The 20587-nt window shown below is 42.1% G+C and overlaps 1 protein-coding gene across 6 annotated transcripts; it reads left to right on the top strand.

The window, feature by feature from the left end:
- Nucleotides 1-11181: 11181 nt before the first annotated feature.
- Nucleotides 11182-20205, top strand: LOC122058362 (mechanosensitive ion channel protein 1, mitochondrial-like). 6 transcript variants are annotated; one of them, XR_006133744.1, is made up of 9 exons: nucleotides 11182-12293; nucleotides 12427-12704; nucleotides 15918-16018; nucleotides 17160-17267; nucleotides 17980-18201; nucleotides 18701-18857; nucleotides 19097-19139; nucleotides 19240-19372; nucleotides 19744-20205. XR_006133744.1 is itself a non-coding variant. In XM_042621017.1 (7 exons), the coding sequence occupies exons 1-6, from the start codon at nucleotides 11623-11625 to the stop codon at nucleotides 18818-18820; spliced, it is 1500 nt and encodes a 499-aa protein (XP_042476951.1). In that variant the 5' UTR covers nucleotides 11184-11622; the 3' UTR covers nucleotides 18821-18857; nucleotides 19744-20205. The 6 variants fall into 6 exon arrangements, 1 of the variants encoding a protein (XP_042476951.1); XR_006133747.1 differs by having other exon boundaries at nucleotides 19237-19372; XR_006133745.1 differs by having other exon boundaries at nucleotides 19097-19149.
- The last annotated feature ends 382 nt before the right edge of the window (nucleotides 20206-20587 follow it).

The following is a 20587-nucleotide window of genomic DNA, read 5'->3' as shown; positions in this document are numbered from 1 at the left end:
GTTTGATTTTGGAACCAATTAGTAAATAGGACAGGTTGGTTCTAGGACTGGTTTTTCAACCATTATTGAATTGAAAGACCAGTTTGGAAGCGACCCATTAAGAACCATAACCAATCCACCCATTGAGTTGTTGGCTTGATTTTAGAACTCATCAGTTAATCTGTCAGGTCGGTTCTAGAACTGGGTTTCCAACAATTATTGAACCAAAAGACCATCTTGGAACCGAAACCTATTAAGAACCATAACCAACCCATCCATTATATTAAACTTTTATATATTCATATCGAAGCGGGTTCTTTGAGCAAGTGGCACAGAGGATACACTAATGAGTAGTATCGGAATGGTTTCAGATATAGGAGGGCACGAGGTCATTTCATGAGAGAGAGACTTTTCCCTAATCATATATTTGGTGTAGGTGATTTGAAAAGTTAAGATTTATTGATATGCGTAGTAAGAGTCTAGATCAGCTCCTTGTTATTTGTATGCTACGCAATGGATATTTGTATGCTAAACTTAAAATAATATAAAATTTTAGACACAATGATAATAGAGATATCAATACCTAAATTGAATCGGTAAAACTATTCCAAACAAGTTGATTGAACCTGGATCAAACTGAACTGAAGGCTTATTGAGCCGGTTTCAGTTTGGGAGATTGTAACTCCACTAACAAACCAAACCGCACCAAAGATTGAATGAACTTGAAACCAAACCGAAATTGTTACAAAACCCACAAAACTGAATTAAACTGGTAAGAAACCGAGAAAAGTCCACATTTATCAAAAAACTAAATTTTTACATAGTTTTGTATGGAAAATCAAGCCTAAATCGGACAAAAAACCAAAATCAAATCGATTACAAGAAACCAAAGCCAAATCGAAACTGAAAACCAATCTAAACCAGAATTTCCTTATTGATTTGGTTTCACTTTCATGATTCTCACACTGAAACCAACCTGGACCGAAACCAGGCCGAACCGAACCATTGACACCCCTGTAAGCTGTAATAGTGCTTGGAACTTCCTAAACAAAAAAAGGTGCTTGAAACCGATTAGTAATCAAAACCATCTCCTCCATTAATAAATGGTTCTGAATCTCAAGTTTGGAATCAATTAGATAAATGGATCAATTGGACCGGACAGAATTAGGTACTGGATAGATTACCCAGAACCCGATCCATTTACACCCTTAAGTTAAAACTTAAAACTACCTAAGACCACTTAATTTCAGTGAACATAAGTTTCATACATTGTACCAAAAAAAAAAAAAAACTTAAGTTCATACATATTATCCAGTGATGGAGAGGACCAAGAGCAATAAGGGAGATGAGATCAGGTAATCTATCACCAACCATGGTTTATGATATCGATATCAGATTCGCCGTATTGAGTGATATGTACCAGTGTCAACACAGGCCAATCCTGATCTTGGCCGATCCTATATTGGTGGAATGATATCGACAAGGAGTAAAATTGTTTGATACATGTCGACCCGTGCCAATCTGTATTGATATTGTATCGATTTCCAAGATGGCCAATACAATGAACTAAATAAATGCCCGGAACATGAACTTGTTAGGAGTCTTTCTCAACCATGGCCCGTGGGGTTATCAAAAACTTGAGAGTTAGGCCCGTCAATGCAATTGGACGCAATGGGGCCTTCATGTTTGTGTTGGTGAGGGATTTGGTTGCTCTCCTAAGTATCCATCGCCTAAGTCTTTTCCATAGCTATCTGGGCAAGCATCACATGTCCAGGCAAGGATCCAATGGTTCTCGACGCCTCGCTTTTCACGCATCGTTCTCCAAGCTTCTTTTCAAAGCATTGGATCTTTGTCTAGACACATGGTGCTCGCCCAGGTAGCTATGGACCGACTTGAGCGATGGGTGCTCAGGATAAGAGCCAAATCCGTTGTTGAGTGTGTGTACATGAATGAAAGAGGGAGAGAAAGGATCGTCTCATGAGTCAAGCTTCAATTCAAACCATCAATGGAAGGTTGGGCTGTCAAGTTGCCCCACACCAGTAGGCCTGACCTGAATTGACCAGTTGAAGTTTGAGACCACCCAACTTACTATTAAACTTATTGGTTTCAAGCATTGATCGATTAATCAAATGGTCCTAGTGCAAGATAGTGGTCAGACGGTCATTCAATCGAGATCGACTGAATATTGTCATTTTAATAGCCTCGATTAACCTATTTAAGCATATTTAACTCGATACTAAAATATTTAATGATAGCTAATGGTCCATTTATAGCCCAAAAATCAATTAACCATTTAAATCTCAATTATAGTCCGATTAGCTCAATTACCTTTGATGCGGCCAAACTAATTACTTAGTCAGGTAAGAACACATGGAATCCAAGGGAAGGACAAGTGCCGCCCACCTGATAGAGGCCGCAAGGATTCTAACCACGTAAATCACGTGAAGAGAAGATACCCGAAGGGAGAATATTCCCCATGAAGGGGATAGGATGTATCCGAGTAGGACTCAGAAAGGAAAAAAGGCGGACCGGAGGGGGACTCCCAAAAAGAAACCTTAAACCCCAAGCACTATAAGAGAGAGCCCGAGAGGAGAGGAGAGGTAAGTGAATAGCCTACAATCGTAAAAAAACAAAAGCAACGCCAAATATAAATATGAATGAGGGAGAACCTTCGAAAGGGCTCCCTCCCTCGACGGACCTCAGGGAAGAACGAAGAAACAGCGATCGAGAAGGTTTCGTGAGGGACCAACGCTCGACCGGACATCCGGTGCGTAGGGATAGTGATCCTCCCCTTCCTAGGGCGCAAGAATATGTGACGAGGGAGCAGTTCGACGCCTTTCAGGATAAGTATGACCGAATGGCCGAGACAATGAAAGAGGTCTCCAAAGTTGTCTCTCATAAGACCGGTGGAGCAGCACGAGGCTCCCATGTCCAGCCAGATCGACAGCAAGACGAGGATCGGAGTAGCTCAGGATCGATAAGATCTGGTCAAAATCCTTGAAACCGAGCAATGAGGGAAAGCCCCGCACCTAAAGAAAGAGAGCGCCACATCACGGGAGCCGGGTATGAAGAACCGCACCAAAGGGACAAACAATTACATGACTTAGGGTTGAAGCAGATGATCCTAGACCTGAAGGACGAGATCCGGAAGGTAGCAGAAAACCAGAAGGGAACTCGCGAGCTAGACCTCACCAATGACATGGCTCTAGCTGATGAAGTCATGAAGGACCTGCTCCCAATTGGTTTTCGTCTGCCCAAATATGATACCTACGACAGGTCTGGAGACCCCATCGATCATCTAGAAGGTTTTAAGGTTACGATGTAGTTCCACCGAGTCTTGAAAAACATCATGTGTCGAGCCCTGCCTTTGACGCTCAGAGGAGCGACAAGGTTATGGTATAATTGCTTACCGACGAAATCGATCCACAACTTCAGCAATTTGAGTTACTTTTTCATGAAGGGATTCTCCAGTAGCCAACCCCTTCAGAAGATCACGTTGAACCTGACCAACGTAAAACAACATAAAGGAGAGTCGCTGTAAAACTACATAAAACGCTTCCAGCAAGAGAAGATCACGATCAGAGGTTTGGACTCGAAAGAAGAGTTCACGGCCCCGCTGGGAGGCGTCAATGATAAAGAGCTAAAAAGGTCTTTGACGAAGCATACACCAAGGAACTTAGCCGAGTTGAGGGCTTGGTGTGTTAAGTACATCCAGATGGAAGAAACCCTTCAAGCCGATGAAGAAGCTGAAGAGAAGACGGGGAGGAAAAGGATCTCAAGAGGCGACAACAAACCTTTCGAAGAGGGCAAAAGACGAAAGTCTGAACGTGGTCGAGCACCCAGTCCACTGAAGAAGTTCAAGAAATACGTGCCCTTGAACCGAAAACGAACGGATGTGCTAATGCAGATAAGGGACTCGCCATATGCCAGAGCCATGAAGTGGCCAGGGAAGATGAGACGACACCATGAGAGACGCAATATGGACAAATATTGCCACTTCCACAGGGACCACGGCCACGACACTAAAGATTGTTGGCACTTGAAGGGGGAAATAGAAAGAATGATCCAAAGAGGGTATCTAGGCTGATTCGTAGACCGTGAAAAAGAGGATGCCCATGACAGTAATGACCACAAGGATAACCACCGAAGAGACGGCAGAGGCCACCATGAAAGGAGGTGGCCAGCCCGCAGAGGCAATCAGGAACGACAAAGGGACCGAACACCCGAGGAAGCCGACCATCACCTTTGGGATGATCATAAAATCCCAACACGGGTTATAGTGACAATTTGTGGAGGCCTAGCCACTGGAGAAAGTTCAACCTCGCCCAGGAAAGCAAAAGCTTATGTACGAATCGTGCATGTGGCTGAATGGTCGCACAAGAAGGTGAAGACGGGGATGGTTATTTCCTTCTTGGATGACGACCTGGAAGGGGTGCACACGCCACACAACGATGCCTTAGTAATCACCATGACCATAGCCGATTGCAGACTAAAAAGGATCTTGGTGGATAACGGCAGTTCAGCTAATATCCTGTTCCTTGAAGCTTTCCAGAAGATGGGCCTGGACGAGGGAAAGATGAAGAAGGTTGAACACCCATTGCAAGGATTCTTCGGTGCCCCAGTTAAAGTTGAGGGATTGGTTGAGTTACCAGTAAGAGCTAGCACCGAAGACCGCCAGGTAACAGTCATGATCAACTTCCTGGTAGTAGGCATTACTTCGGCATATAATGCCATACTAGGGAGAGTTGGTTTAAACCTGCTAAAGACTGTCGTCTCCACACCACATCTCAAGATGAAGTTCCCAACCAAGAATGGTGTCCGGGAATGTTGAGGCGATCAGGAGGCATCCCGGAGGTGCTACGCCATCACCCTATGGGGAAAAGAAAAGGCAGGCGAGGCGCTCTCGATAGAAGATTTGTGTGATGACACTAGTTATCAAAGGGGGGAACCGGTTGAGGAGCTGGTACAAGTTGAAGCCGAAGAGGGGGATAACACTCGCCACTTCCAAGTGGGGGCTACAATGCCAAGGCACTAGCGAGAAAACTCATCTCATTCCTCCGAAACAATTCTTGATCGTGGAACTCGAAGAACTTAAGAAAATTCTACAAGTAGTAACATGCCTAGCAGTAGTAGCAGAGCACACTTACATTTAGTAGCATAACACATTTACATTTACTTGGTTATTCTTTTGAATTAGTCATCTTTTGAATTCCTAAGAACCTTCAAGTTGTGATTCCCCATCTCAAGCTCTCCAGAGGATTTTTATTTCATATAAGCTGGTTCACGGAAATTGCCCAAATAATGGCTATGAAACGTACAACCTAGGGTTGGGGACTCAGGCCAAAGCCGAGAAAACCTGACCGAAGTGCTCCCACCTTGTAATTAAGATTACTTGCATAAGGGCTTCAGCTTTCCTACCCTTACCTACGAAGCCGAAGCCCTATGACAGTCCATGCTTGGAGTTGATTGTTGTTAAATCAACAAAAAATAGTAATGACAGGGTGAGAGCTGGGCTGCACCAAGGCAGGGATCGTCTTGACCAATGCTGCACCTCGGCCTTCCTTCAGGTCGTGCTGCCACCTCGGCCTTCCTTCAGGCCATGCTGCCACCTCGACACTCCATTAGGCCATGCTGCCACCTTGGCCCTCCATCAGGCCGTGTTGCCACCTCGGCCCTCCTTCAGGCCGTGCTGCAATCTTGGCATCTCCTTAGGCCGTGCTGCCACCTCGGCACTCCATCAGGCCGTGCTGCCACCTCGGCCCTCCTTCAGGCCGTGTTGTAATCTCAGCAGCTCCTCAAGCTGGGCTGCCACCTCGGCCCTCATTAGGCCGTGCTGTCACCTCGGCCATCATCAGGCCGTGCTGTCACCTCGGCCATCATCAGGCCGTGTTACAGGTCACCTAGGCTCGACCAACATGTCACCTCGGCCCTCCATCAAAATGTGTTACAGGTCACCTAGGCTCGACCAACATGTCACCTTGGCTCGGCACAATCAATGATGATAATAAGAAGGCACGAAGGAATCTGAAAGAAGAAAGGCATTTCCTTCATCGAAGAAGCCCGAAGGCATAAATTACATGGATGCCGGAAGGCCCAAGTTCAAAAGACACAAAAAAGAGACCTGAAGGCATTTCGTTCATCAAGGGGCTTCGGTCAGGAGAACAGCTTTGCCATCGACGCCACCTGGGACATCTCAGTCTGAATCGTCGTGACCAGGACTAAGGGGGACTTCGTGGAGCTCTGGGAAAAGTGACATGAGGGGGGCTCACTTTATATAGGCAAGGTAATGACGATTCGATTAATCGAGGCCATTAATGACCCCGACACATCATCAATGCTGATTCCTGAGGCACTCCAGGTAAGACACGAGTGACATGTCACTCAAGCTGGAGACACGAGCTGCGCGTCGTGAAGACCAGACCGAAGGTCACCACCTTGGTTGGGGGCTCCCGGCTAAGGCCGAGCAGACCTGTTCAAAGGTCACCACCTCGGTTGGGGACTCTGGGCTAAGGCCAAGCTGACTTGATCAAAGGTCAACACCTCAATTAGGGGCTCGAGCTAAGGTCGAACAAACTTGACCGAAGGTCACCACCTCGGTTGGGGGCTCTGGCTAAGGTCGAGTTGACCTGATCGAAGATCTTTATCTCAGTTGGGAGCTCATGCAAAGGCCGAGCAGACCTGACCGAAGGTCCTTTCCCCGGTTGGGGGCTCTGGGCTAAGGCCGAGCAGACCTATCTCACCTCGGTTGGGGTCTCTGGGCTAAGGCCGAGCAGACCTGTCTGAAGGCCATCACCTCAGTTGGGGGCTCTGGGCTAAGGCCGAGTTGACTTGACCGATGGTCAACACCTCGGTTAGGGGCTCGGGCTAAGGCAGAGCAAACCTGACCGAAGGTTACCACCTTGGTTGGGGGCTCCGATTAAGGCCGAGCTGACTTGACCGAAGGTCACCACCTCGGTTGTGGGTTCCAGCTAAGGCCGAGCAGACCTGACTGAAGGTCACTACCTCGATTGGGAGCTCAAGCCCAGGCCGAGTAGACCTGACCGAAAGTTCTTACCTCAGTTAGGAACTCAGGCCTAGGCCAAGCGGACTCTGGGTAAGGCCGAGCGAACCTGACCGAAGGTCACCACCTCGGTTGGGGGCTCCGGGCTAAGGCAGAGCAGACCTGTCTGAAAGTCATCACCTTGGTTGGGAGCTCTGGGCTAAGGCCAAGCTGACCTGACCGAAGGTCAACACCTCGGTTGGGGGCTCTGGCTAAGGCCGAGCTGACCTGACCAAAGGTCTTTACCTCAGTTGGGGGCTCAGGTAAAGGCCGAGTGGACCTGACCGAAGGTCCTAACCTCGATTGGAGGCTCTGGGCTAAGGTTGAGCAGACCTGACAAAGGTCACCACCTCGGTTGGGGGCTCTGGGTTAAGGCCGAGCTAACCTTTTCGATGGTCAAAACCTCGGTTGGGGGCTCTGGGCTAAGGCCAAGCAGACCTGATCGAAGGTTACCACCTCAGTTGGGGGCTCTAGGCTAAGGTCGAGCTGACCTTTTCGAAGGTCAAAACCTCGATTGGGGGCTTTGGGCTAAGGCTGAGTAGACCTATCCGAAGGTCACCACCTCGATTGGGCGCTCCGGCTAAGGCCGAGCAGACCTGACCGAAGGTCACCACCTAGGTTGGGGGCTCCAGCTAAGGCCGAGCAGACATGTCCGAAGGTCACCACCTCGGTTGGGGGCTCCGACTAAGGTCGAGCTGACCTGACTGAAGGTCACCACCTCTGTTGGGTGCTTCGGTTATGCCGAGTTGTCCTGACCGAAGGTCAACACCTCGGTTGGGGGCTCGGGCTAAGGCCGAGCAGACCTACCGAAGGTGACCACCTCGGTTGGGGGCTTCGGCTAAGGCTAAGCAAACCTGACCAAAGGTCCTTACCTTGGTTGGGGGCTCAGGCAAAGGCCGAGCGGACCTGACCGAAGGTCTTTACCTCGGTTTGGTGCTCAGGTCAGGCCAAGTAGACCTGACCGAAGGTCGTTACTTCAGTTGGGAGCTTAGGCCCAGGCCGAGCGGACCTGGCCGAAGGTCCTTACTTTGGTTGGGGCTTAGGCCCAGGCCGAGCGGACATGACCGAAGGTCCTTACCTCGGTTTGGGGCTCAGGCAAGGGCTGAGCGAGCCTGATCAAAGGTCTTGGTCACGGGCGGCATGAAAATCGAGGCGAAGGAATAAGGCCTAAGGGACACATGAATGGGAAAGAAAATGACGAAAGACATGATTACTCCCACAGGAAGAGTCTCCTAGTGGAAGTAAGGGGGCTACTGATACGGCCAAACTAATTACCTAGTCAGGTAAGAACACGTGGTATCCAAGGGTAGGACACGTGCCACCCGCCTGATAGAGGCCGCAAGGATTCTAATCACTTAAACCACGTGAAGAGAAGATACCCGAAGGGAGAATATTCTCCACGAAGGGGATAGGACGTATCCGAGTAGGACTCAGAAAGGAAAAAAGGCGGACCGGAGGGGGACTCCCAAAAAGAAATCCTAAACCCCAAGCACTATAAGAGAGAGTCCGAGAGGAGGCGAGAGGTAAGTGAATAGACCCACACCATTACTCCTTTGAAAAACTGTTCTATCGGTCTCTAACTTGGGCATTGGAGGACTAATCTTGGAGATGCCTCCGGGCCTCTGCCTTTTGTGCTTAAGCAGGATCAGCTCATACGGATTTTTGACAGCAACAACCTTTAACTCATACTCATTTATGTGCTGAAAATTAACTGAATAAAACAAGTTCATACCTTAGCCTATAAGACCCAATTACTTAAATAGAAAAAAAAAGGTGCAAGACTTTAAATTGGTGAGGAATGATTAGTTTCGACCGATGCCAACCGGGCTCAACTGATTGATACCTATAATGGAAGGTGCCTTCAATACTTGACAAAGACACTGCTTGGAAAAGATGCAACACTTACAGTAGGATCTTGCAATTGGTCTACAACAATAATACAAATAATTTACCGTTGTGATGCTGACTTCTCTTGATCTTACAAAGTAAGAACGATAGCGTCCCATACCGTGGGGCAATTTTCTACGTTTACACTAATGATGAAAGGAAGGAGGTGTGTCAATTGGTTGGACTCGGTCGGTTCTACTCGGGTTTGAAATTTGACATCCTGCATTGTGACCTCCTGTTTATAATTGGTCGATTGGGTTCAGCTTTAATTGAATTTCTTATAATCTAGTTAAACGCGTCTTAAATTACAGGCTTGTTTAACTCTAAGTGGACCTATGCCTAAAATTGATCTTTAAAGTGGGGCTGCAGGGGAACACAATAAAATAGGTTAAAATCTAAGCTCTTTAACACACACACATGACACACCACCACCTCCCACCACACCCCCCCACCCCCCCCCAAAAAAAAATAAAATAAAAAAAGAAGTGATCCACATTATTGGGGGGCTGAGCCGGTTCATGCTTTAAATCAACACCCTTAACACGAAGAACAATATCATTCTCATGGGATTCACATAATTAAGAAAAAAAAAAAGAAGAAGAAGAAGAAGAAGACATCCTAGTACATGAGGCTCCCCTACTATAGGGTTTAGGGAGAGGCAGAGTCATAGATGTATGCAGCCTTACCTTTGCTTTTTAAAAAAGAAAAAAAAAAAAAAATGTGAGAGGATGAGTGGTAAATTAGTTTCATGAATATTCTTTTTCCATTTTTCAATTACCATTATGCTACGAGAGAGATTTCTTGGTGATGACGATAGGATGAGAGTGGAGAGGGGAGTCAACCGGTTGGACACGGTTGTTTTCAATCGAGGCTAATCGGTCTCCCTCATTTTAAGATCATCTATTGTTTTTGTCCATTTAGTTGATCATGCCTTATAGGGTAAGGGCATAGACATGTTTCAATTTAGTCAGTCGGACTCAAAATAATTGATCTAATCAAGCTATAATTAGACTTTAAATGGGCTAATTGACTAATATAATCAGGCTAATGAACTTAAATGGGCTATAAACAATAGGTTATTGGTCAATCATAGTATTCATACCCGATTATTAGTTGGTCAATGCTTGAGCCCAACACATTTATTAATCAGTCAGCCGGTCTTAGGCTTCAATAGGTCAGTTCAAATTAGGCCAACTTTTGACACCCCTAATAGTGGAAAGGTATTTCGGTCCAATGCTTCCAAATTCCAATCTCAAACCTATCATCATTCTTAGTATATCAATATGCCTTTATGGAATTTAGTTGGTCCTTGCTAATCTGAGCCAACCATCTCCTTCCCCATTTTCCTATTGCCATTCTTATCAATTAGACTATATCAACCACTAGATATATCCATTCCTACCTCTGTTGATTTCTAATTCCAATATATAAGGTGATTGAAGGGTCTCAAATGTTAGCCCACACTGGTAGGCCCGACCGGGTCTAATCGTTTGAACCTCAACATCAGAATGATTGGTTAGTAAATAGCTCAAGGTTGGGCCTAGGGGTGCCAATAGTTTAAATCAAATCGATAAAACCGTCTTGGGCCGAGTCGATTGAACCTAGACCAAATCGAACCGAAGGCTTATTAGGCCGGTTTCAATTGGTCATATTGTAATCCCCAAACAAACCGAATCGCACCAGAAAACGATTGGACCCAAAACCAAACTAGAGAACCGATGTATAGAAATCGATAAGAAACCAAAAACAACCCAAAATTCATCAAAAAATCAAAATTTGCAAACTTTTGCATGGATAATCAAACCCAAATTGGACAAAAAATCAACCCAACCCGATTACAAACCGATACAAGAAACCGAAGCCAAACTGAAATCAAACCAAAATGATATTTCCTTATTGGTCCGATTTCAATTTTACCATTCTCACACCGAAACCGATTCAATCCGAATCGAAACTAGGTTACATCGACCCATGTACAAGAAACCGAAGCCAAACTAAAACCAAGCCATATCAAAACCAAAATCAAACCAAAACGATATTTCCTTATTGGTCCGGTTTCACTTTTACCATTCTCACACCGAAACCGATTCAATCCGAATCGAGACTAGGTTACATCGACCCATTGACACTTCTGATATTTATGTCCTAACCTATGAGGTATGATTACCTAAACGATTGATAATGATATGGGACTCAACGAAAATTGACTGGAACTTAACAGTGGCCTGGATTTCTTAATCCTTGAAAAGCCCATGGGCTGAAGAGTTGCATCCCAAACTTGTCTGTCGAGGATTGAAGCCCCCATGCGTACATTTGAGACAAATAGCAGAAAAATAGGGCAGGGGGAGGGGGAGAGAGGTATATGCTTCAGACATGAACGGGTGAGGGGTCAAGACTCAAGAGACTCAAGACAGACTCAACGAATCCATATAGCGGTTCGAGAAGAAAGCTGATTTGGCTTTCTCTTGTTTCAAATTCAGTTCAGCTTCTCCAAACTCTGGTAATGGAAGATCGTTACTAAGCATTTCTTTTTTGGACTTCAATGATGTTTTGGAGTAGCTATGCAGAGGTTTATAGTTTCAGTTCCTTCCTTCTTCTGCAAATAATGAATTGTGAATTCGTTTAGATACTGTGAGGTTAGGTGACTTCTGGAGTTTGATTTTCCATTTTGAAGTCACTTTAATTTATACTTCTAGTTCTGTTCATCTGCTTCGAACATGCTATCAATTCGGTCATACCGTTCTTTGGTGCGATTCACCATTGCGGCCAAAGGGATCCTCAGAAGTTCATCATTTTCAAATACCCAGTTTTTTTCGAACGATATGGTGGTTACCCAATTCAGATCATCACCTGTTCGATCGAATTTACTCTCGCAGGGTACCCTTTTTCCTGTTTGTCTGGACAGCATCTCAAACTATCGAGCATATTCATCATTTTTTGGTAGCAAACGGGATGATCCTCGCGACCCAGAAGTTTCTGCTGCGAGTGATTCAAACTCAAACGTTAACACGACTGATGTGGTTGCTAATGACTGGATTGATAATGTTAAGCATGCTCTGCAGTCAGCATCGGAGACTGTGGCTCAAATGGAGCAAAAGGTTAAAGAGGCATCAGATGAACTCACTCCTTATGTTCAACAATTGCTTGATTCGCATCCTTACCTAAGAAATATATTAATTCCGGTTGGTGGGACTTTGACTGCTACCATGTTGGCTTGGCTGGTCATGCCGAGGGTGTTGAGGAAATTGCACAAATACTCAATGCAAGGTACTGCTGCATTGCTTTCCGGGAACCTGTTTCAGGATCAAGTCCCCTATGAGAAAAGCTTTTGGGGTGCTCTGGAAGACCCTGTGCGATATCTAATCACTTTCATGGCATTCTCTCAGTTGTGAGTTTGTTTTTTAGTTCGTTAAGTTCTCAGCCTAATTGAGCATTTCTTCATTTCCATGGATTTCATGTTTCCAGTCCTTAGCTATAAGCTAGTTAAGTTGATATGTTGCTCTTGTTATTTCCATGTGCAGGGGTGTGATCATTGCTCCGACCACAATTGCATCTCAGTACATTGCCCAAGCTTGGAGGGGTGCAGTTATAATCTCATTTGTATGGTTTCTTCACAGGTGGAAAACAAATGTATTTTCTCGTGCTCTGGCTGCTCACATTGTGGTAGGGCTTGATCGAGAAAAGTTGCTGACTCTAGACAAACTTTCATCTGTGGGTCTATTTGTCTTGGGATTGATGGCTTTAGCTGAGGCATGTGGTGTGGCTGTGCAATCTATTTTGACTGTTGGAGGGATAGGAGGTGAGTTTTAGATGCTGTTACTTGTATTGATATTGTTTCTTCTTCACAAATATCAGAAGACTTGGAGTAAATATTTGATGGCAAACTCACTCTATTTTGGTTTTACATTCTTATAATGTTTTCCTTGGACATTTTCCATCTGCCTGTTGTCAGCAAAAGTTGTCTGAAGTATGTTACAGAGTGGGTAATTGGAATCAGTAAGCAGTTCTGACATGTAGCTAAGCTGAAAATGGCGACCTCCTTCCTTTTTTTTTGGAAAATATGGCATGAATTTTACCATTATAATGCCTTTTGTGTGTATATTTGCCGCGCATCCTTTACTAATCAAGAAGAGTGGCAAGACATCACAATAAGTACAAAGATAAGGTCTCTTCTATGCTCATGCATTTTCATGGGAATAGGATTTTCCTGTCTGCCTTCTTCTGCCCATGGACTGAGGGCCCTGCAATTACACCACCCTGCAATCATACCACCAAAGTCAAAACAATAAAGATAATCGGAAAAAAAGAGCCCATTACTATCTACCCATCCATTCATCTATCCATCCATCACATTTATGGTAGATAGTCGTGGAACAAAGACTTATCTCATTAACTGGCTTACCACAATCTGGCCCACAATGATGGTTTAGCCTGAAGCCTTGAGAAGGAAATGGCAGGTTCTTGTGAGGAGCTGACTGTGAGCTAAACTAGTTAATCAGTGGTTAACAAATTTTATTAGAAAAGAATCAAGATAGAATACAATGTGAACAAGTGCCAAGCGCACTTGGTAGCTTATGGTGCCTGGAAGCCCATTGCTACCAGGAGGTCTTGGGTTCACTCCTCCCCTCCTGCATAAAATAGAATAGAGTAGGACCTATCAAAAAAAAAAAAAAACAACAGCAACAACAACTGGGCATCTCCCTAAACACCAAAAACATCAACAAGGGCACTTAAGCACTGACACGAAACTAAAGACTCAAAAAAGGCAAAATCTCTGCCTAGTGCCATATGAGGAAAATCTCTCTCATTGTCTACAATGTTATTTAATATTGTCATATAAATGGTGTTACTGATGACTACCTAAAAAAGTTAGTGTGTCAATTTGTTGCTAGAGCAATGTAAGCAGACCTGTAGGTCCTGGACAACGTATTTATGTGTCTTTTTTGTTGAAAAAGAAAAACTTTCAGAAGTTCAAATCTGCTAGAAAGAAATATGTGAAGGGCTGTGTTAGTAATTCCCTGTTCTTTATAACCTCTATACTTCCAATCTGTAAGTCCTCATTATTACAATCCTCAGTATCCTGAATGATAATTTTATAAGTTTCCAATCTTCAAGAGTAATAACACTGTACTGTTCTAGCCTTTTGTCCTAACCCTTCAACTTTATGAGGAAAAGGACCAATTATTTCTTTCATCTTAGAATAACTCCCATCCAGTTGCTACATTTTCCTTGATAATTTGAGATTTAATCGAGAATCAACATTGTGTTGGCTTCTTGGGACACTTGTTCTGTAAGTATATAGGATGCGTGTGTGTTTTCATGTGTAGATCGCATGGCTGGTTTGAAGTATATTCAAAGGAAGAATCAGCCAGCCAGCAGTTCAATCGTTTCTAGTGGTTCTAGGTTGGCCTAGCTTCTAGAAACTCGAAGGATCTCCCTACCGATTACTAATTGAAGAGCAATTTTTGTCTTATTATAAGACTTAGTCAGCAAGGAAGAAAGGGGGATCGACCAGCCTTCTAGAAGAAGGGATTTGTTTCCTTCTTTGTTTTATTCTTCTTGTCAAGCAAGTAAATTTAGTTTAGGAAAGTTTCTTTTGTTTCTATCTCCCTTAGTTTCCTTTTATTTCAGTTTTCTTGCCAAGGAACTAAAAGTTCCCTTTTTATTGCTTTACTATTTTGTAAGGCAATTCCAGCCTATTTAAAGGGACCAATTATAGCTCTTTGACACACAATTGATTAATGAAATTTATGAAGTTTGCTTGCCAAACCACTATCTGAGAGAGACTAAGAGATCGACTGAGAGAGCTGAGGGTGAGAGACCCATTGGCTGAGATAGCCAAATCCTATCTATCTCCATCTATTCTCCCCTCTTCCCTCTTCCTCTTCCCTCTTCCATTTCTCCCAGGTTCTCTATGTGTTTGAGTGATATTTTAGTTCTATTTTAAAGCAATTACTAAGGCTGCAACATATCAATTTGCTGCTGGATATCCGAGTCATCTTCAAGACCTGCGACAGTACTTGTAGGAGAATTCTATGCAGATTTCGATCCCATAGCTCTCTAACCTTTTTCTTCTTTAGACCATATTTTGAGATCTCCATTGGGTTCATACAAGGCTCCTTCATTCCATAGTTGAGGCCCTTCTGAAGCTTTCAGCCCATTTTCTTGAAAGCTTCCAATTTAGTGACCTATATCAAGAAACTTAATAACTAAACATTCGGCCATCAACTCAGGATGATATTTTCGGGTTCTGTTGGGACCATTATCATCTACACTCAGTCAAATTTTCAGCCTCATCCGAGGCTCGGTTTGTGAGTTATAATTTCTCTTCTCTTTGACCTAATTTTCCAGAATGGAGGTACTGATAATCTATCTTAATTTCATCCTATTTGTTTGGAATCAGTTTTTAGTTTACTGAAGTTATATTTATTAGTTCATTGCTGGTTTGTTTCAGCTTCCATTGTCCTAGCTGACAGTTTTGTTGGCTTTGTTTCTTGACCTAGTTGGTTGTCTTATTATTTGTGTTGGAATTTGGGTTTTATCTGGGGTTGGGTTTTCTTGTAACCAGCCTTAGATAAGGAGGCATGAACATGCATGGGTGATATGTCATTGAACTTGGGTCTGAAATTTGAAATGTTGCCAATCCAGACCCTGTCCTATTTCCACATTCCACTGAGGCAGACTCTGGAAATTTCGCTTATGTATAATTTTCACGCTGACTAATGCACCTGTACATAGATTCACTATCATGCAGCCTGGTCATTTCTCATCAAATGGAACTCATTTCCCTTATGTATTAACTGTTTCTAAATCCATCCAAAATTCTAACCCAAATCTTATTTTGTGAGTGCACGGTTCTTTTAGATCACTTCAGTAATCAATCACCGAAATTCTCAGTTTTGCACTTAAGCAATCTCGTGTTATTATTTTTATTATAAATATATATATTTTTATTGTTAATAATACTATTCTATTTACAAGTAGATCTGAGTTTTCCCCCTCTTTCTTGCAGGAGTGGCTACTGCTTTTGCAGCTAGAGACATTCTTGGGAATGTGCTGAGTGGGTTGTCTATGCAGTTTTCACAGCCTTTCTCCTTGGGCGATACCATAAAAGTAAATTAAGCATATTTACTTTTTTGTCAATCCTATTTAATTTTTGTGTATTCAGTGCAAATTTTTCATTATGACAAATCTTATCATGGTCAAGGTGTTTCTTTTTGCATTAGATGTTTGCTGTCACCCTGACAAGATACAGTTGCTACATACTTTTTTTTATGGGTGGTTGATGCATACTTCATTAATTGTGTTAGGTTGCGAGAGTATTTCAGTCAAAATGTATTTTTATGGAGTATAAATGTATTTTTTCCCCTTTGGATGTGCCATATAGACTGCTGTACTTGAGGAAACATTTCAGTGAGCTATTAAAATATCATTATAATTTCAATGCTCATTGTTTGGCCTAGAATGCATGGCTTTTCAAGGAAATATTAGGATTAGTTCATCCACATCCCTGGTGTCTCTCTTTGCTGGGTTGAATTTCAAATTTACTCTATGTACCATGCACTAAGGACCTTTTTCAGATTCAGGTTGTGGTGGAGCAACTAAATTTTAGGATCTTTACCATGTCAGAAAATTTCCTCTTAGGCCAAAATATTGAAGGCTGTGTATGGTCGCCACGTGAATGATATTATTTCATTTTGGAATGGCATTTTAGTGCTTGCGTTTATTCTTTGGGATTAACTCATCCCAATTTATAACTGGCTTGCCAGTTAAAATAGAAGTAAATTCTTCTTAGATTTTCACCAACAGAGTTCTTTTCCATTACTGGTTCTCATTTTGGTGATGACTTAAGACCATTCTTAATGAAGGCCCTACCCAGTGAAGTGGCCACAAATGCAGCATAAAATCTCTAACTTATTATGGGACTCTAGAGTTTTATGTTCTTGGATACAATATGTTGGCTCAGATGGGATTATGTATAATAGTTACTCCTTTGCCAATCAACAAATACCAACCTGAACCTCTTGGAGAGGCCTAGTTGGATCTCTAATACAGAACATTTTGGCTCTTTTTTCCATGTCGACTACATACTAACCCCTAGAACTTGGAAGGAAAGGAGGCTGAATTGGGTTGGCAGGTCATATCAACCATACTGCCAATGAAGTTCTTATCCATAATTTTGGTGGTAATAGTTATTATTGTTTCCTGGTATTGAATTTATTCTTTGGGCTGAAGATAACAATTACTTTTACAGGCTGGATCAATAGAAGGTCAAGTGGTAGAAATGGGACTCACTACAACATCCTTACTGAACGCCGAGAAGTTCCCTGTCATTGTTCCAAATTCCCTGTTTTCAAGTCAGGTGTGCTTTACTTCTATTTTCTCTCTTGTAGTTAGCATCTAAATTCACCCAAACCAGTTCACTCATGGGATTATACAGTTGCGCTCCTGGTCCTTCCCTTGCATTTTACCTTATTTCCATAAGTTGTGTTATTCTACCTTTTTCACTTCTGAGCAACTAATCAGGGTAACAAAGACACTAGAGATCTACTCTGTTGATTATTTCTATTAATTTTATGTTATTTTTTCATAAACTTAATAGATTAAAATATTTTCCTATTTAGTTTTCTTACATAAATTACATTAAAATAATCTCTGTCAAGTATAATACGAGGCCTTATTTTATGTTATTTTAAGTATTCTACGGAAAGATAAAGGAGAGTCATCACATGTCCATCCTTATCTCTCTCTTTTTAATTTATTTAATTTTATAATACAGGCATCCAGGTCTCCCTCTAATGTTGTGTCTTGTTTTTACTCTCATTAAGTCTGATATTATTTTGATTTTTTTATGAAGTTCTTTCCTGTCTACTTGATGAATAGTTGTTGATGAATTGTCCTTATTTTGATTAAAGACTTAATTTGCAGTTTTTAGATTTCTATCTTCTATGCCTTTTATGATTTATCAGATCAACTGCTGGCTCCATTTGCCTCTTGAAAATTCTTACAAGTGGGACTTATTTTATCCAGGTCAATCAAAGGCATTATGACACTTTTTGACTATGATGTTTTAGGTAATAGTGAATAAATCACGTGCCCATTGGCGTGCAATGGTGGTCAAGATTCCTTTTCGAATTGATAATCTGGAAGAAATTCCCTCTATTTCAGAGGACGTAAAGTCCATGCTAAGATCTAACACAAAAGTTTTCTTGGGACAAGAGCCCCCTTACTGTTTCCTATCTCAGATAGAAAATTCATATGCTGAACTGACAATCGGATGCAACCTTAAACATATGGTAAGTTTCTTTCTAAAAATTCTATTGGTTAATCTTTAATAATTGAAATCTCTGCTAGTGTATTGAATTTTCTTCTTTGATGCATCTATCATGATTAAAGTTCAAAGTCGTTTCAACTGAAAATACTGAATAACCATTGTAACAATCTCTTTGAAATGATTATTTTTCCCTATGCTCATTGACAGCATCTAATTATGAATGTTAGGTACTCTCTAAAACAAGTTCTTACAGTTATTCATGAGTGTATCAATGCTCCTCTCTCCCCCAACCCCCCTCTTTTTCCCCTGGTTCACAAAGGCAGATGGAGTGTTGGTATGGTATGTGTGATATTTCTGGGCTGTTGCAAAATGAAAAGCTTTGATGATCTTTTTGCTTCAAACTGAATTGACTGTTGAACTTGAACACAGTGAAATTTGAAGGACAATGAGCAGTTGTTAAAGGGTTTCTTTCATTTTCTTTGGCAACTATAGTCTACTAATGTTTTCTGTTGTTGCGGTAGAGCAAAGCTGAATTATACTCTACACAGCAAGATATTTTGCTGCAGTCAGCCAGGATAATGAAGCAACATGGTGCAGCATTGGGTGGCAGTAGTACCTTATCTGAGTGGAACAATCGTTGACAAACTGAATGAGAGGAAACTTCCCCTTTGTATAGAGGTACCATTCTTGCTTCTCAGTGATTATGCTTGAGTTATTTGATACCTTTAAATGCAAGTCATGCATTTTGTAAATTAATGAATGTTGTTTCTTTTTTAAATCATCATTCTTCATTTCATTTGGATACTTAGAGAATTCTTTAATAATTGCATATTATCCTGTTGTTATGGGACTTCTGAGCTACACTAGTGTTTCATGATAGAACCAAATCATATTTACGATAAATTTCATTTTTCCAGAGAAAACATGGTTAAACATCGGCAACCATCTTCTCTGAGGAAGGTATTGACTGGTTAGCATTTTCACCAACCCATTGGAAGATAACCTTAGCTTTTTAACCTTGGCTCACAGAATTTGTGGTTTGCTTCTTTTTGTCAAGAAGTTGTTGACTGGCTTATAAGGAACCAACCACTTTCAAGTTTCAAGTCCCAGCTTCTGATATAAAGGCATACTCCACTATGCCACAAAGTCCTGTAGCCTACAAAGAGTCATCCCTTTTAAGGTGACAAATGAAGGTGGGTTGCAGTACTAGTTCGGTAGTTCCCACCTTGTTTATCTTATTTTCTCATTTTTGGTGAATTGGTGGTATTCTGGTAGCTTTGGTTAACTTTGATATCATGCTTGTTTTGGTATGTGCTTAGACTTGAAGCCATTTGCTCATAGGACAGTTTAATTTAATTAGTAGCGTTTTCCTGGTAATATCTATCGTTTCTTCTATGAGTAATAAGTCCTTTATTGTCTCTGCTCATGTTTAAATTTGCATATTGAGAATCTGAAGTGGTGATTCTTTTACTCTTAGACTTGAAATTTCCTTGATACCAAATAAAAAAATACAAAATTTTCCTTATTTGAAGTTTTGACTCAGGAATTGTTGGAATTGTTACAGTGTGCAGTAAGAATGCAGTTCATCTTTACAAGTTGTATGCAATAGAATGCAGAGGGATAGAAAAAAGTCGAGTTTTATACAATTGAACACAGATTGGGAAAAAGGGGACTTTGTTTCAACAAGAGTAGAGAGGTTGAGCTGGTTGATGGATCTTTGATGGCTCCATTGCTTTGCTGCATTTCTGCCAAGGGATTTGTGCAAAATGTTCTGAGCCCAAAGCACACAATGAAATTTCTTTCTTTTTGGGATTTCTGTTTGTGCATTTGCAATTTTGACAAGGTTACTACATCTTTGTCTCTCTCTTTTAGTCATAGGAAATCTGGTTGGTGATGGTTGAAAGTTGAATAGAACATTGTTAGAAGCTTGACTTGAGTAAGCACCCCATCTATCAAGAAGACAAGGACCCCTAACCCCCCCCCCCTCTGGATTGGATTATAAATAAAAGCTCTATCTCTTACTGTTTCCTGTGCCCACATTTACCCAAATAAGCTGGTGTTGAATTGCTGACTCCAGGATGAGCACGAAAACAAAATTTTCACTTCCCTTCCCTTTAATTCCCACGTCCAACTAAACAGAGCTCTAATGCACTAGCATGATAAAGGAAGAAATGTGTCTGAATTCCTACAAAGGATCGGGATCAATTATGTATCATCTCACCAGTCTACAACATATTATTCATAGCCATACAACATTACAGAAAATGCTATAAACCTTTGTAACATGTTAACATGTAACAAGTTTGAGGTTCGTTATGTTTGTTATTTATTGGGGATATGATGTTTTTAATTCCATTTGTGGCAAAAGTGGGCTGAATTCCGGGTGGGTCCTGTGCATTAATAATTGT

The sequence above is a fragment of the Macadamia integrifolia genome, chromosome 12 (assembly GCF_013358625.1).
Source record: "Macadamia integrifolia cultivar HAES 741 chromosome 12, SCU_Mint_v3, whole genome shotgun sequence".
NCBI classification, from domain to species: Eukaryota; Viridiplantae; Streptophyta; class Magnoliopsida; order Proteales; family Proteaceae; genus Macadamia; species Macadamia integrifolia.
The sequence above is the reverse complement of the archived record's forward strand: the minus strand, read 5'-3'. Positions and strand labels throughout refer to the sequence as shown.